The sequence below is a fragment of the Trichogramma pretiosum genome, unplaced genomic scaffold, assembly GCF_000599845.2.
Source record: "Trichogramma pretiosum strain Unisexual culture from Peru unplaced genomic scaffold, Tpre_2.0 scaffold4, whole genome shotgun sequence".
In the NCBI taxonomy this organism is placed as follows: domain Eukaryota; kingdom Metazoa; phylum Arthropoda; class Insecta; order Hymenoptera; family Trichogrammatidae; genus Trichogramma; species Trichogramma pretiosum.
Window position 1 is genome coordinate 3245389 of NW_019641688.1, and position 17784 is coordinate 3263172.

General features: G+C 42.4%; 2 protein-coding genes across 2 annotated transcripts; one reads left to right on the forward strand and one right to left on the reverse strand.

The window, feature by feature from the left end:
- Positions 1-1700: 1700 nt before the first annotated feature.
- Positions 1701-16747, reverse strand: LOC106650238 (proto-oncogene tyrosine-protein kinase ROS). The gene is made up of 17 exons (XM_014368160.2): positions 16258-16747; positions 13107-13166; positions 12268-12327; positions 12091-12181; positions 10095-10330; positions 9784-10011; positions 9569-9710; positions 9002-9483; positions 7983-8927; positions 7583-7906; positions 6903-7498; positions 6185-6826; positions 4654-6059; positions 4156-4566; positions 3382-4082; positions 2956-3310; positions 1701-2883 (listed from the first exon to the last, which is right to left on the reverse strand). Exons 1-17 carry the CDS (start codon positions 16495-16497, stop codon positions 2060-2062), a joined length of 7743 nt encoding a protein of 2580 aa, XP_014223646.1. The 5' UTR covers positions 16498-16747; the 3' UTR covers positions 1701-2059.
- LOC106650227 (cAMP-dependent protein kinase catalytic subunit beta-like) lies at positions 10261-11928 on the forward strand. The gene is made up of 4 exons (XM_023461582.1): positions 10261-10344; positions 10675-10948; positions 11033-11358; positions 11457-11928. The coding sequence occupies exons 1-4, from the start codon at positions 10286-10288 to the stop codon at positions 11926-11928; spliced, it is 1131 nt and encodes a 376-aa protein (XP_023317350.1). The 5' UTR covers positions 10261-10285.
- Positions 16748-17784: the final 1037 nt, after the last annotated feature.

The following is a 17784-nucleotide window of genomic DNA, read 5'->3' on the forward strand; positions in this document are numbered from 1 at the left end:
GAAATACCGACTGCCACTCGAGTGCAATGAAATCATCATGGAGAAATCATTAACGAACAAAGATTTGTATAATATTTGCTTGGCGGCTGCAGGACCACCCATCAGTGACGGCAATAGTAATAGCGATAGTAATAGCTATGAAGATAACAATTAGCGATATTAGTAGACGTATTAATAGAAATAGTAATAGCTATAGTTATTAAAAAATGTGTACAAAATAGAAACATTTCTTTAAGTTTGTTATTTCAACTATATAAAATAATCTATTATATATTTTAAAGTTTTCACAAAAAGAGAAGTTAAAATTATAGCATGTTATAACATGTTCCATTTCATATCAAAATTACCGATATAGTTAAATAATGAATTGAAAGTAATATTAAAAAAATATGATTTAAATAAATATATGACCTAAAGATTGAAGGAAAAGAGAGACTCGACAAAACAGACATACTCTTAATTATCTTATTCTTATGCACGATTCGTGACTTCTTTCCTTTTTGTGGCCGACTCGGGTGGCATTGTATTAATGAACAACTTCAGTCTTGGGATCGCCGCTTAGTTCTCCGCGATATTTCCGAACCAACGCTGGAGTCTCTCATTTCTTTCATTTGGCTAATTAGAAGCAACTCTCCTAGCATTTACCATTTATTTATCGCCACTTTCTATCCCCTACGTCTCAAACGATAGTCATAATAATAGCGATGTAGTTAAGCAAATTCGCAGTATTTTTTTTATGTCGATGTTGTTTAATGTTGCATAATATTTTTAATATGAATCTAATAATAAATAAATTTAAAATATGAACATCCCCTTTTTTTTATTGACAAGGCATGAAGATAATTTGAAGTAAGAGATCTTACATTGTGCGTGACCTACATTAACGAAGAATTGATATTCAACGTCTCTCCTCAACTATTCAACAAATTCAACATTTAAACAATCACTCATTGAACATTCGTTACTAGCCGAGCTATACGCACGAACACAAATTTTTTTCGATTGTTTTGAATGTATCTTATTGTACATTATTTTAAGTTTAAATTTCGACCAGATGAATTATGTTTTCTTCAGTATTATCTAGAAATGAACAACCTATAAAGTATGATATTAAAAAAATTCGTTTTTTCGTCTAATGGTCAGGTTTCAAATATTTTTTTCAAATGAGAGATTAGTACTAAGATTGTTGCATGAAAATTGGAGGAAGCTCTTTGCCAATGAACTGGCAGCGAGTTTTTATTATTTTCGTTCATATCATTCGCAGAAAACTCGACGTGTCGTCCAACGGCTTCTGGACCAATGCCATCGTGAAGATCGCCATCTGGCTAACCCATGACGCGATTCTGCGCCAGGTCCAGATCATGGCCAATGACATAGTGGCTATCGGGGTCAACCGACTGAATAAGCAGATCGACCCGGATCACATACCCTTTACCTACGTCAATCTTAGCAAAATGAACGATTCACGTCTCTTTTTGAGTCTGCAAAGCCTGGGGCACAAGTTCGCCGCGGACGAGTATCACCCACACGATGTTTCATTAAAAATGATCAAAAACGAATAAAATATTCTGTTAAATTTTATGAGCAAGTAATTAAATTTTCATAAGATCTATAAACAAATTTCTAAAAAATTTCCATCGCTGGCGAGGTAGCTTTATTTGAAAAATTTGATAATAAAAAAAATACAATCATGATTTTATCGTCAATATTTTATTTTTACATCAACATTTTTACACCATACAAAAGGATAAAAATTGTTTTGATAATACTTTGGTTTTATCTGACAGTTTAAAATTATAAAAAATATCATTAAAGTAGAGTTAGTTCATTTTTTATATTTTTTAACAAAATAATTCATTGAAAAATTTTTAAAACAATACACATTAATTAAAAGATCTATAATTAGAACGAAAGCTACATATATTTATATATTTATGTACAAGTGTGAATTAAAATAAGTCTGAAAAAACCTGTTCATAGATTCATTCAATTAAATATCAATAATTTCATTAATGAAAGATGTTTCATTTTTTCTTTATACATAGTGGATATATACAAGTTACAAATCAGTCACTGGATCGGATGGAATATTGGCGTAATTCACATCTTCATCGCTTAATTCAGGTGACAGATTTAACACATTTAAAAGTCCGCTGTTTATCATCAAAGGTATATTGGCTTTGCTCAAGTTAGATCTGGATCTTTGTACTTTATCACCGTTAAATTTATTTTCACTATTTTCCGCTCCTGCAATAGTTGTCGGCAAAAAGGTCACCGATGAGTAGGAAACCGATGGGGAAATGGCAATGGAGTTGTTGCTTTCGGCGTTCAATCGTTCCCAGTCATCGAGAGCTTTTTTCTTTATCCTTCTGTAATCGCTAAGCGACGATACAGATTCTCTGTTTACGACTAATTTGGCATAAGAGCTCGAAGGCTTAATGTTATGGTCTCCTAAACTGGCGGTCGACGATCTTTTATCCAACAAATACGTAGTTTCTATTTTTTTATTCGTTCTATCGAGACTAGCACTGGACGAGCTACACGAATCGCGCTTATCATCGGCCGCGTCCTCTTCGTGAAGCAACGTACTGGTTGATCCATTAATACTACTGGCTGAGCCTTTGTCAGTGCTTACTTCCGCTGCACCGATTTCACTGTTGCACAATTCGAGATATCTACTTTTATCCATGGCGATGTTACCGATCACAACTGGTATGGATTTCGGCACTTCGTATTGCGCTCGAGGATCTCTTGATTCACTCGAATCCATGTCATCGTCCATTATTAGTGAATTTTTAGGTCTAATGGTGGGTTTTGATTCGTCAAAATCGCTTTGAAACGATTGTCTGCTCAAATCACCTTTGCTGTACTTATAGGCATTACCTAAAACAGATTAATGTCAGTTGAAAATCTGAACAGGATAAAAAATGCAAGATAATATTATTATCAACAAACCAAGGAATTGGCCCGTATTGACGGGGCTTAAGGTGCCATCTTCGGTGCTATTTCTTAGCATAATGATTTGATCCAAAATGATTCTGAAACTCGGCCTCGTTTCTGCCAAACTCCAGCAACGCAACATGAGCTGATGCAATCGCGGTGGACAGTTCAATGGTTTTGGTAAACGGCCTCCGGCGCGAACGTGATGCAAAACCTCGAGATTCGTACGTGCCTGATAGGGTTGCTGTCCCAGAGATGTGATCTCCCACATTATAACTCCAAATGCCCATACGTCGCTTTGCGACGTAAAAACTCCATCGACCAGAGATTCAGGTGCCATCCAGCGTACAGGTAGTAGACCTTCTCCTTCCTACAAAGGAGAGATTATTTAATATATAATACATGATACATTTGCAGACAAATTCACGAATGAATTCCTACCTTTCTGTAATAATCGTTTTTGTAGATGTCACGAGCTAGTCCGAAATCACCTATTTTGACGACGCGATTATCTCGATCACGCGCGGATACGAGACAATTGCGACAAGCGAGATCTCGGTGAACAAAGTGTAGCTCTTCGAGGTAGCGACAACCTCGAGCAACGTCCTCGCACATCGACAACAAGTCCTGGAGACGCAGAGCCGAATCATCGGTAGGTTTCAAAGATCTACTGCTTCGGAGATAACTTAATAGATCGCCTCCCTCCATCAGTTCCAATAGTAGCAGCGGAGAGTCCGAGTCTAAACAAACTCCTATTAGTTGCAACACGTGCTTGTGCTGAAAGTGACTCATCAGTTTGGCTTCTTGAAGAAATTCATTTTTCTCTTGGCTCGAAGCTCCTTTGCGCAGCGTTTTTACGGCAACGGGTGTGCATTTTTCTGGGTTTTCCGAATTTTTTACAGTGCCTTGAAAAACTTCTCCAAAAGCTCCACTGCCTAGAAATTTCGCAAGAGAAATTTGTTCCCTCTGGATTTTTGGTAACATTTCAGAATCGTCGGTTTCTGATTCCACAGCGGCAACGTAAAGTGCATTATTTTCGATAAAATTGCCTTTTGGAATTTCCTTGAGCGTTGCCAATTCGATGTTCAGTTTGGTTTTATTGGATGGCTTATTTTTATCGTCTTTGGATTTTTTACGACAAGCTGTTCAGACAAAGAAGTAATAATGAAATCTTTAAAAATTACTTGATCATATTTTCAATAAAAAATTACTTACAACAAAGGCAATAGCTGAAACCAACGAAGATAATTACTACAATCGGAATGCTTATTCCAAGAATCAGTTCCATGTTTTCTTGAGCTATATTGAAAGCTCTTCTTATTTCCGTAAGATCAATTACTGTGCTGACTTGACTCCAGTTGCTGAATCCAAAATCATTTTTTGCTCTTACTCGGAACGAATATTTTTGTTGCAATTTTTGTGGAACGTCCCAATAATTTTCTGTTCCATTGTAATAAACATTCCATTCCGTGTTGTTAGAAACTACTCCTGAATTAGTGATTGTTCCTTCGAGAAAGTACTCTATTATGTGGGAACCAAGACTTTTAGCCGGTGACCATCGTACTTGATATCTCGAGTTTTCTAAATTTATTAGATATGGACAGCCTGGTTCTGTCGGTATGTCTTCTGCAAATAAAATTTTTGATATTATCTCTCTGCTATATTATGCCAACAAGATTGACTATTGACTATGAATGAAAACAAAGTATTTACCTAAAGTTTGATACGTAAATCGTTTGTCGTTTGGCCATACAAAATCTTCGGGGTAATTTTTATATCTAAGTACTAATCTAAAAGTGTAATGCTCATTAGCTAGTAAATCTTTAAGAATATAAATCAACCTATTGTTAGTATCGAACACATAATTCGAGGCAGTCTGCCAATTTTCTTCGTCAGTCTTTGTAAACTCGAGCATGGAACTCGACAATAATTCGTTCATAGGCACCCAGCTGATGTTCAGTGCGTCCGAATGAACGCCGCTCAACGTTAAATCATTCGGCTCAAGGTGCATTCGCAGAAGCTTCACCTCGCTTTGGCTGAAGTTGTCGGTAAAATTTTCCGGATACGCTCTCACGTGCACGAAGTACTGTTGTCCCGGCGCGAGCGGATGAATCAAAGCCGAAAGTTCGCCGTCTCTCGCCCATGCCTCGCCGGTCTCGGACTCGTTCGAGTGCGACTGCCAGAACAGCTTGTAGCGCACGTACTCGGCGTTCCACTGTCTCGAGTGGTCCCACTGGGCTTGCGCGAGATTCGGCGTCAGCGACGAAACTCGCAGATTTTCTGGAGCAGATGGCGTGCCGGGTCCAGTTTTCAGTATGACTCCGGGCCCGTTCTCGTCGACGTGTACGAAATCTTGGTCTCCGTAATAATTGGTCAGTGTCAGCTTGAATCGATACTCGGTAAACGGCTTCAAATCGGTCGCCTCGAATATCTTCAAATACGTATTGAAACGAATTCTCTCTTGGTCATTGACGCACTCGTGATCGAGCGTTCTATTGTTTAATTTAGGCTGGCATTCGGTCACGTCGATAGTGTACAGAGTGGCGGGTAAGTTGTACTTCATGCAGCCGAGATAGGCACACGGTTCGGGCAGTCTCAAAGTGATGCTGTTCGCACTCGTCGATACCATTTGCACGCTGGACGTGGATGCTTGCGGCAGAAGACAATCGGAGTCCGGATAAGGTTGCAAGGACTTGCCAATCGCCCGTATGCTTCTGGCGTCTCTCATCGGGTACTCTCTGATTAAACCGTTTTCCGTTGTGCTCGTTTTATCGATGTAGTAAATTTTTCCCGTCACCATACTCGACCAATAAATATAATTGATGTCCGTGGTGAGGGAGAATGGAGCCGATGGGTGATCCGGGCTCGTGTCCAGCACCAAGTCACAAGTGCAGCCTTCGATATCGGCGATGTATAGCTGACCTTCGGCCGAAATCCAGTACATAACGGGACTTTGGGGATCCGTATTGTCGATGGTAAATACCGGTTGAATAGTCGGACGAAATGGACACGAGCAATCCTCGGTATGATTGAAAAACGATTGAATGTTTCCTCCGTAAAGATCGGATTGCATGACGTATCCAAGATCGCTCGAACTCAATTCCATCCAAAATAACGATCTGAAATTCAACGTGTAAATTAATATCAGCAGATTTTTATTTTTTTTTATAAAATAATTTTGTGCACAAAATTTCGAGGAAAATTAGGTAAATAACGAACTTGTTTTTGAAAAGTGAATTTTTACCCTGTTAGTGGAGCGATGTCGAGATTGACAATTCTTCGACTTCTCGATAATATCTTTGAATATTGAAGTATTCCAGCTTCCCAAATACTGATATCTAACTTCATAATATGACTTATTCCCGAGTCGTCGAAATTCGATTCCACCCAAAAGAGATTCCTGGATATCCAATCGACTGTCAAACTCAAGGCAGGGTTGTTGAGAGTCAAGATTTTCGTGATATTTTTACCATCCACATTGGCCGTCACCAACTCTTGCATTTCATTGATCCAATAAATTTTAGATTCGGTAGCCAAATGAGCGACCTCCACTGCTATATGCTGAGTAATCGTAATATTCGTTCGTTGATCCAGATCTATTTTCTTGACATCTTCCACTGTGGCAATGAGCAGTTGAGGCACTGGATTTTCGTCGTTTGTTGCGGCGGATGTAGGATCGGTGTACGGCCCGGAACCCGCTTCGGACGACGCACAAACTTGAAAGTAATAAGTCGAGTTGGCCTGAAGTTTGTGGATTTGATACTCCAATTGCGAAATCGGCAGAGATACGGAATCACAGATAGGGACCTCTATGTCTTCGACTAAAAACCAGCATTGAACTGTATATCCCGTTAATAAACCATTTGCAAATTCGGGTTTGTCCCATCTGAAAATTATCACGGTTGTTATGAAATTAATTTATTTTACAAAATAACAACTGATAATTCATTCGAACGTCTTACCTGAAAGTAACAATGTGATCTTCTTGTTCCGCCAAGGGATCCCTGTAAATTTCAACAAAAGTTCTGGGATTCGTCGGCTGACTCGGTACACTCTGGGGCGACCTCAGCACTCTACTGACCCTCTGAGCCGAGTCCCAGTAGGTATAAGCTCTGACTGTGATCTCCAGCAAAGAGTAGGGAAGCAAGCGATCGGCGTTGGCGTAGCTGACGCTGTTGCGATTCGAAATCACCGGCTGCGTGGCCACGTTGATGTAGTCCGCGAAGCTGACCTCGTAAAATACTCGCCCGTAATTGGTATTGTTGACGGCTTGCCACGTGACGTTGAAGTCGCGCCAATTACCCTCTATCCTGATGCTACTGACGTTTACCGCTTCCGGACGAACGACGAGTCGAGACATTTGCCGATCGAGCGGTGGTATTGGTGTTTTCAATGTGAGACTAGAGAAGCTCGCGTTCCATGGCGTTTCCAACGCTAAGGCCGATTTGAATTTACCAGAGACATCCGAGGCCATAGCTGTGTTTGGCGAGGAAAAAAAGAAGAAACGCTCGGAGATATATGATAACGATGGACCATACACATTTTGTATCGTCGAAACCTAGTAAAAAACAATTTAATTTTAGATTTTGAAAGGATAAAAACCAGCAAGGTATTTCGTTCATAGCTTTGAAAAAAAACTTACCAACTCGGGAGGAAAATCTCTATCGGTTGGTAACATGTCAGCGGTGAATGATCGATACAATTTAAAATCTTTCTCGCCGTCTCCTACGATCCAATAAACAAAACGATTTTCCAAATCCAAAGTTAATCCGGAAACTTGTAGACCATTGAAGTTGTAATCGTGGCGGTATCGATGCCTACTTTCGCCGTTCAGACGAGCAACTTCGATCGTTCGACTCGTCGCCCAATACACGTGAGCTTCCAACGAGTCGATGATCATTTTTTTCACTGCTCCAGTCTGTACCACTGCTTCTTGCAGCTTGCCGTTGAAATTCGATTTCATAATCTAGTTAGTTAATAAAAAATAATTTATAATTCTTATTTTCAATTTTCAAATTATATGAGTAAAACGAGTAACGTACCAGTTGTTTGTCTGGGTCGAACCAATATATTTTTTTTGTAATCCACTCTACTGCGACGTTACTTATCGATGCAATATTTTCAACCAAGATACTTTGATCGCTTGTGAAATTGTAGTGTATCAATTTGAACTGACTCGTGACCATAAACAAGGAATCTTCGTACCAATGAAAATCGGTAACGTTAATGTCATTGGCCACGTTCAAGTCGGTAAAATTTAACACAGTTTTTACGTTCTGTCCAATCAAATCACTCTGAGCGAGACTAGTATTACCGAGCCATAGAATGGACGCGTCCGACTCCTTTCGCAGCGTTTGCACCTTGAATTTGCTCGAGTAAGGACCGTCGCCCGAGCCGGAGCAGGTCGCGACTCTGACCGTGTACAGCGAGTGCTCGCGCAAATTGTCGACGCTCTCCTCGTAACCGTCGAGGTCTCGAATGTGAATGATCTCTCCGTTGCTGTCGTCCTCGATGAAGAGCGCGTAGGTCCAATTCTGCCAAGCCGCCTCGCTCTGATCGCTCGCGAGCTCCGGCTTCGTCCAGGTGATTTTGGCCCGATCGGCCGCGACGAGAACTTGGACGTTGGCCGGAGGTGATTTGGGCCAAGGAATTGGCTGACTTTCCTCGCTCAGCGTGTGTAGATTTACGAAACTTTCGTCGACTTTGTTGAAGAGCACGTGAGGCGTGTACTTCTTTTTCAGTGGCTCGAACGATTCCGAATAGATTTCCTCTCCGTTGGTCCAGTAAAATAATCCGTTTGCGCTCGACAAAGAGGTAACGTTGTTGAATCTCGGTTGCTGGGCGTCCGTTCGAACGTCAATGACAATTTTACCATCGAAGGAAACGTGCTTTATCGTATTTTCGGATTGATACGCCACCAACAATCGCCGTTCAGCATAATCGACAATGAACGCTCCGAGGTTGGATTTTTGTACAATATGTTCTGGCTAAATAACGTAAAAAGGCCTCGTTAAATTCAAGTACTTCGAGTAAATTAGTTCAAGTTATTTTATTTCAATACCTTAGCTACTATCTGCTCTTGGACATTCTGTAAATCAACTTTGTAAATTCCATCGGCGGCTATCCAGAAAAGGTAACCATTCACGGAATCTACTTGCAAAGAAGAGGGCTGATTATTCAATTCCGATACTACAAGCCTCTCATTGGTTCCATCCAAATCGTAACTATGGATCTCCCAGTAAGCAATGTCGTCCTTGGAGCCAGACACGTAGAGTCTTCGATTGAGCCAATCGACCGAGAGCAGCCACGGTCTCAAGTCGTCCGAGATATTCAGCCTCGTCGCGTTTGAGCCGTTGAACGAAACGCGATGCAAATTATCAGCCGAATCGCTCACGTAGAAAAATGACGAAGACATGTGCAGAGCCACGTCGCGTATCCTGTAGCTACTGGCAAACAGAGAAGTAGCCGACATTGTATCCGTAGTCTGAACGGCTACGACATTCTCACTGCTTATTATCAGTTTGGGTTTTTCTGCTGGATTAGCTGCAAAAAGAGATGAACGGATTAAAATTTAAACATTTAAGCGGGTCTTATCTTATACAAGCTGTGGGCTAGTATAAATTCTTACTTTCTGGTTCTGGTAAAGTTTTCAGGAAGGTAGATGCAGCAGGTCCCTCGCCGTTTTCATTTTTCATCTTCAGGCTGATGGTATAGTTGGAATCGGCGTCCAAATTTTGAAAGATGTAAGTGTCTTGTGACATTGGTATTTCCTGAAACAGATCGAGATTTAATAAATCAAGCTCATTTCGTAGCGATCTTGTATCGAAGTATCTTTCAACTCACGACTCTGATTTGCTGCAGTTGCAAAACATAAGAGTAAAGCGGCCCACTGGTATAGGTACCGGGTCTCCAGTGGACGTAAATCCTGCTGTGATCGACGGCCAACGCCTTGACCAGTCGAGGAGCCGAGCTCGGTGGTCCGCTCGGAGCCGTGAGGATCGACGCACTCGGCCGAGAAAAAATCGCCGCATCGTCGTCGATGGCATTTTTCAGGTACACGACCAATCGGAACTGCAAAATTTTTAACAATCAATGAGTGACGCGCCGTGAACAATCTTGAATTTCATATAATAACAATCGAATAACACACTAACTCGATATTTCGCGTACGGTTGTAGATTGTACAGGGATATTTGGTTATTCCCCAACCAGTTTTGATTATTGCAGTATTTCCACTTCTTTTCCGGGACATCTTCGAGCTTGCATTGAGCAAAGTAAAGCAATTTCGTGTCGTATTGTTTGAGATTTGCATTGCTCCACTTCAACGTTAACGAATTTGACGTCAATGAATCTTCGACTAGATTCGGCGTTGGTGGAACTCCAATATAATCTGCGAAAGGAAAAGTAATGAAACGCTTTTGGCAAGGATAAAAATCATTATTAAACTTGGATATTTAGTAATTATAATTAATTTATTACTTTAACTTGTCGCTGCCTTATAAATTAATTGTAAGGTTATATTGACATATTACGAAGTTATCTGTTTTTTAGCGTAAACACACATCACGCGTGAGTGGTGCGGGAGTGTCTAACCTTTTTTTCGACAACTATCAAAACTAGTGATATAACACCCTAGCGAAAAGTGCAAAAATAGATCGACATGAACCGATGGGTATCGTCGGCGAAGCTGGCGTAAATTTTCTTACAAGCGATTTTTCTGTTTCGTCGCTTTAGGGGCGCGAAATCGATGGACTCACGTAAACGCGAGAATCAGTTCAAAGAATACGAAGCAGGACTGAACGATCTGAAGAAGCTGTTCGACGAGCGATGGAACCAGTCGAACTCGAGCTGCGGCAACGACTACGACGTGCGCCTCGAGGACTTTGAGCGGATGCGCACCCTGGGCATCGGCGCCTTCGGACGAGTCATGCTCGTCAAGCTGCACCAGGACAGCACCTTCTACGCCATGAAGATTCTCGACAAAGTGAAAATCGTCAAGCTGAAGCAAGTACGTGAGCCAGACGAATTCCTTTTCGACAAATTCCATCCAGTAAGTGACGACGACGTTCGTGCGTGTGTGTATGACGCACAGGTGGAAAACACCCACAGAGAAAAGAAGATCCTGCAGTGCATTCGCTTCCCCTTCGTCCTCTACCTGGACTTTTGCTTCAAGGACAACTCGTACATCTACCTGGTGCTGCCCTTCATCAACGGCGGCGAGATGTTCATTCATCTGCGGCACATGGGCAAGTTCGAGGAGAATCTGGCGCGCTTCTACGCGGCCCAGGTCACCATGGGACTCGAGTATCTGCACAAGTGCGAGCTCATCTATCGCGACCTCAAGCCCGAGAACATACTGATCGATCACACCGGCTACCTGCGCATCACCGATTTCGGATTCACGAAGCACCTCAGCGAGTCTAAAAGTTATATTTCTATACACAGCCGAACTCGAGCCGAGAGGGGAATGCAAAAAAAAATATTAAGCACCGAAAATCATTGTCTTCTTATCGTAGGACGTGGACGCTATGCGGAACGCCCGAGTACATAGCGCCCGAGATCATCCTCTACAAGGGCTACAACAAATCCGTCGATTGGTGGAGCTTCGGTGTTCTGCTCTACGAGATGAACGCCGGCTACTCGCCCTTCTACTCGCAGAACCCCATGAAGATCTACGAGAAGATAACCGCCGCCAGGTACAAATTTCCCAAGACCTTCTCCGAGGACCTCAAGGATCTCGTGAAGAATCTGCTCCAGCTCGACCTGACGCGCAGGTACGGCAATCTCAAGGGCGGCGCGCTCGACATCAAAAAGCACAAGTGGCTCGCCAAAACCGACTTCATGAAGATTTATCAGAGAGGCGTCACGCCGCCTTTCGTGCCCAACGTCGCCGGCCCAGGCGACGACAAAAACTTCGATCGCTACGACGAGGAACCGTTGGAGGTTAAGAATCATAATATGTGCGCCGAAGATTTCGCGAATTTTTGACCTTTTTTTTTTATTTTAACCGGTGTAATTTAACTTTCTTTCTTACCTTAGATTAATGGTTGTTTTTTTTCATTTTAAATATAAGAACGCGTCGAGTTGTAGCTTGTAAATAAAATGTAACGAACGCGAATTATTCTGTAATTCGAAAAAGCTAAAACTCACCTCTGATAAGTTGATAGTGTTGACTCAGAGCATTTTGGCAGCCAACCGAGCAGTAAAGCTCTTTCGTCGATACCAGTTGTTTTGTTGCATTCTGAAATAGAAAAATAAAGTTTGTTGAATTTTATCCTTCAAAAGTATGGGTTTGTTTATCAAAATTTTTCATCGTGCCAAACTTACACAAACTTCCTGACAGCTCGAGTCGATCGCTCGCTCCCATAAATTACAGCCATTTGAACACTGAAAGAAAAAATAATCGATTTTTTAATTCGCATAATCGGACGATATTTCTCTAAAGTTTAGACGTAAATCAAAAGAAAAAAAGTACCCAGCTGATACTTTTAGCAGAAAGATTTTGTCTAGTTTTACTACGATAAATCTAGTTCGCCTCATTTAAGTTTGAAATATTTTTACAAATTCCCTTATAAAAATTCAGACAACCTCTCTGTGGTTCGTATTAAATTATCTATTTTTTTTTAATTTTTATCTTTCTTATTCAAGAAAAAATAGACCTTGAATCATAAATGCATCTATAATCACGTACGTTGCGAATAATGAATCTACTGTGTCATAAAAGTCACTTGAAATTTCTGTTAAAACATGCAACGATATTTTTTTTAGCATGAGATTTGCTTTATAAATAACATGAAAACGTGGAAGCTCGACTTGGATAAATGCTCGTGTGATAAGAGTTACGTATCAAGTGCTTAGGCAGAATTCACGCATGGTATATTAATATCCAATAAGCTGAATATCCATTAACAGATCGAGCGACTTTGTAATCATTAGTTCAAGTCAGCCTCTCTTTCGTACATATCCGCGCGCACACACCGAGCGGAAGCTGAATGTCATTGTTGTCGGTACATACGTAAGAAGGGGGAGTCTGGCGTATAGAATTGATATTTTCGAACGATGCCAGATGGATTAATTGTGCCAAGGGAATACGCGCTTATAGATTTGGAAAAAAAAGGGAGCAAAAATTTTTCGTATTCATGAATCGAAGAATTGAAAAAACTTACGTGATCGATTCTGCATCTGAAGTCGCAATCAACGTCAAAATCCGCATCGTCTTTGTCGTCCTAAAAACAAATCGGATGATTTACTTGCATGAAAAAGTCTGTCTACAGTGTGCATTTGAATTATTATTCTCTGTCTACTTCTTAATGCAATGAATTTTTCGACTTATTTGCATGAATGACATAATTTACGTTCGTATACGCTTGGCGCATAATTAAAATAAATATGCGCAGCAAAATTGTGATCTTTGAGTCTTTCTCACGCAGCGTTGCAATTATGAGCGCGTACATGGGGCACTAGGCTGCAGATAAAACTTCTTTACTCATGTGAGAAAACGTTTATCGAGTCGACGAAAGCCTCGACGGAAAAGTTTCGAGCCTTCAACGCGTGGATTTATTTATTACTTTATTACTTCAACGACGGTGTTCATATTTCACTCGAAGATCGAGTTGAATAAGTCGGCGATTTCGCGACGTTTTGTCAAAATACTCATCTATCCCCTTGTCTCGGAAATATATACTTTCGTCTCTAACGATCTTATTTTTGGAGCCGCAATTCGTGGCACCGCTCGGAGCTCGTATACACGCGGCGTATTCGCATGTAGTGGCAGTTAAGCCGATTAACAAAAGGCTTATAGTGCGTGTATGTATCTCGCACGCATCGGTCTCCGGAGACGTCGCCGTCGTCTCTCTTTCTCTTTCCCTCTAAATTGATACGTCCTTCGTGGTTGTTGTGTCGTTGCTTCTGCAAAGCGCAACGACCAAATGAAATTTCGCCGTTGTTGTAACGTATAACTCGTGCTCTCTTCACCCGCGTGTGACTTTTGCCGAGTGAATTTTTGCTCGGACCGTACATTAAATTGCGTGTGAGAATGGGAAATGTCAAAAGAGATAGAGAGAGAGGCGGCGATGGCTCGAATTTACGAAGCGTCGCAATCGATTTAACTTATTTATCTCGCGCCTTTGCTATGGCGATTCCCGAGGATTTTTATTTTATTTTTCTGTCTGCCCGACACACTCGTTGCTCGTTGATTTACCCAAGTGAGATAAACGTAAAATGAATAAAGGTTGTCGGGGAAATGTATCAAATCCACCGAGTACCACACTCGACTGCATTTAAATAAGTTTTGTTTTCGATCTGCATCATTTTTTCACCTATACACAAAAGTACAGAAACAAGCTGCAGTGAATCGGTATGCGTGCAATGTAGCATCGAACAAAAGATCCCCAGCTCTGCCTCTCTCTCTCTCTCTCTCTCTCTCTCTCTCTCTCTCTCTCGTTCACTCGGAGCGAGCAGCAGTTGAGAAAATAAAAAAAGAAACGTAACGTTGTTATGGAAAAAGCTGGCAGAAAAGAGGAAGCCGCTCTGCTGACCCCGCATGGGCCGTCGCCGCGGTAATTGCGCCGACTGATCAACGATGCGTGACATACGCGATGCAACGCAGCAGCTCTCGCATCATACGTATGTACGTGTAGTGGAGGTGCATTTCGTGCACCGCTGGGCATTAAAATATCATCCGGCGCCTCTTCTATACAGCATAATGCAGGTTCGCGCACGCCATTTCCTCTCTCGAAAAGAGGAGAAAAAAATCGCACCAGCATGGCGTGCTCGGCTCGAAGCGAAAATTATTATCATCGGTGTTCTTTCACGCGCGCGCGCGCCGTTTTAATTTTTAGCGTCTTAATCTTGGCGATGATCGCGCTATGAGCCAAGCTCGTGTAGTCATTGCTCTCGATTTCAGCCGATAAACTCTCGCACGCGCGCGCGAGGAGCAGATTTTTTTTTCTCTCTTCACTCTTCTCTACTCTTGTACGATATACTCTAGTCTAACTCTTCTCTTCTGGGCAGCTCGTTCGATCGCGAGCGCTGACTGTAACGAGGATTACCCGCTCATCGCACGGATGAAATATAATGTTTAATTGCAGCTGCATGACTGCAGTTTAGGTGTTTAAAAGAGAGTGAGAGAATATACCGTATAGGCGCGCGCGCGTGTGTGTGTATGCCTCTGTGACGCATGTATAGAAAAATTTAACGAGAACTAAAGTGAATAAGGAATTTACGCTGCGTTATATAGACGTACGCGTGTATGGCTGGGCACAGCGTACGTATTATATGTACGCAGCACCGCTTCATTAAATGATGCGACGAAAAAAAAAAAAAAAACGAGGAAAAATTGCTGGGCGTAGCGATGGAAAAATGAAATTAACGACGCTTTAAATACCTCGACTAATGCGATAAATCTCCATCTAATCGTGCGCGATACCGCGATGATAATCGGACGTGTAGGAAGATGAAAGCGAGTGAAATCGATTAGATCGTCGTCGAAACAACGATCGCGTCGATTCACAATTCGATCGTTACCAGTTGAGTCTCTCGTGAACCACTGCCATAAATTATATCATGTTTATATGCACGTATATAACGCATGCAGATCGCCGCGTTCAATTTTCTAATACTCTACGCATTACGCGCGCATAACCAGGCCATTCAACTCTCTACAGACATTTCGTATATATAATATATATATAGGAGCTAGCCGAGCGCTGCACTGCACGGCACTTTTCTCATTTCGATCGCTCGGCTATAATCGCGCGCATTCGTCGCGATCGGAAACGTGTGTGCGATACATTATGCATTAGAGGCAATCGACGCTATAACGAAAGAGTCGACGAACGAAATTGTACGAGTTCGCGGCAATTTTGCGAGCTTTCAAAAATTGTGCTCACGCAACAACGTCTTGCCGCAGAGAGCGAGAGAAATAGACACGATATACAGCGTGCGTGAATTTCTCTAGTCCGTGCCAATTGATCGTTAAATTCCATTAAAAATCCTTAACTTGGACATTGCAGGCAGGATCTCGCGTACCTAATTAAACGGTTCGCGCACGTTGTCTATAATATCGGTATATAGGGGGATAAAACTCGTCGACGCGGATCCTTGACCGGCTTATTACGAGATACATTATGACGGAGGCGAGACAGGTTGACCAATATCCTAATTCACGCACGGCCGGCAAGCGTTTCCTTCGATCAATATCGCGCGCAGTTATAAGCTATTCTTCTGCAATTACCGGCATGCCACCGCGTTGCCATGGACCGACGAATGTGTGCATATAACGCGTTAAGACTACTATGCAATGATGAGCATTCTTACCAGGAGATTCGAGGGAGGCTCGTTTCGAGCGCAATAGCTGTGGCAGGCATTACTGGTGATGCCGCCGTTGTCACCACCGGCTGTCAGGGTGTCCTCGGTCGCCGGCACATAGCGGGCCTGTACAGCCGAACAAAACATCAGCAGTAGGAGCAGCAGCATCGGTGTCGAAGCCGCTGCGGCGCGTCCACGGCGGGGACTTTTCCTCCATGGTGCTCCGTTCCGCTCGTCGCCGATTATCATAGTTCTTCGAGTCCGTTTAATATTGTCGCGGCGGCTGCACTCGCTTGTCGCGTCGTTTCAAGATCATTTCCAATTCAACGACGTCACATATAACGAGATAACATTCCACGCATTTTACTCTTTGCTACTTTCCTGGCATTTCTCAATGCGATAATTCATCCTGCGCACCACCGACATCTTCGTAACGACACTTTGACATTCGCGTTTTGCCGCGCAGTTTCACTTTGAAAGAAGATGCAAATAATTTTCACTTTCGAAGAGAGCTCGAAACACAACAACGGAGCACAAAGCAAAAAACACAGCACAGAAGCACGAAGACGAGATCCAGTGACACATCCAGCAGCACTTGTATAGTTACACCACACAGGACGTTCGTCGAGCGCGTCGAATTTTTATTCAAAACACCATGCGCGTATACACGATCGTGGCTTACCGCTGCAGCTTATAACGCGTACTGTATAGCTCGAGAGAGACCACATGCGCGCACGCTAACGCACGGAGCAACGACCAATCTCCACTTATATCCACTGCCGCCCGTGTTTTTATCTCTACCACCACATATATTTAGATTATATACACTGCTATACGTATATACATCGGCGGTGCGGGCACCAAGTCGCTCGACGAGAGCTCGACGGCGTTAGACTGGCGCATAAGCTCTGGGCCGCCGCGTGTGAGAGCCGCAGCCGATCATCGCAACGATCATCGTGCTCCGTGTGTCTCCCTACCATCCTCCTATTTACTCTTGTATGTGTGTGCGCCCCGAGTTCATTCAGACTTTTCGTTCTACACACACACACATATTTATAAATATAGCCGCGCACACATCATACTCCCGTATTATATTTCGCTGTACATTTTTCGGACTGCATAGTATGTACTGCAGATATCGTACGACGTTTGTGTCGTTTGATCGCTAATCATCGGTATAAACGTTATTTTCCCCCAACGACGCTTTTGGATTATCAGCAATTTTTTTTGGACCTCGACTGTCATATTTAGAAGCAAACTTTTAATGGCCCTCTGCGTCGTATAATGTGCAGTCTCAATGTGCAGTGCACCGCGCGCACATGTGCAGTTCGCGGGCTTCGTCGCGATTCTCACGAGTTTATATTTATGTTGCAAACTCTGCCGATTTTTATACGCTTCTCAATAGGATCTCGAGCATTTTGCGGGTCGCAAATAAGACATTGGCAACTTTTCCATTCCTCCAAATCGCTTCCTTTTTCTCGTCTCTTCGCTAATCTACTTGGCGTCAGGTTGTACATATAACAAGGATCGAACTCG

Coding starts and splice junctions, on each gene's coding strand:
- LOC106650238 (XM_014368160.2), bottom strand. CDS start 16,497: ATGATAATCGGCGACGAGCGGAACGGAGCACCATGGAGGAAAAGTCCC. Junction 9,484..9,568: donor AACTTTACCAGAACCAGAAA/GTAAGAATTTAT, acceptor CTCTTTTTGCAG/CTAATCCAGCAGAAAAACCC. Junction 2,884..2,955: donor CAATACGGGCCAATTCCTTG/GTTTGTTGATAA, acceptor AATCTGTTTTAG/GTAATGCCTATAAGTACAGC.
- LOC106650227 (XM_023461582.1), top strand. CDS start 10,286: ATGAATCTTCGACTAGATTCGGCGTTGGTGGAACTCCAATATAATCTG. Junction 10,345..10,674: donor TATAATCTGCGAAAGGAAAA/GTAATGAAACGC, acceptor TCGTCGCTTTAG/GGGCGCGAAATCGATGGACT. Junction 11,359..11,456: donor TTCACGAAGCACCTCAGCGA/GTCTAAAAGTTA, acceptor TTCTTATCGTAG/GACGTGGACGCTATGCGGAA.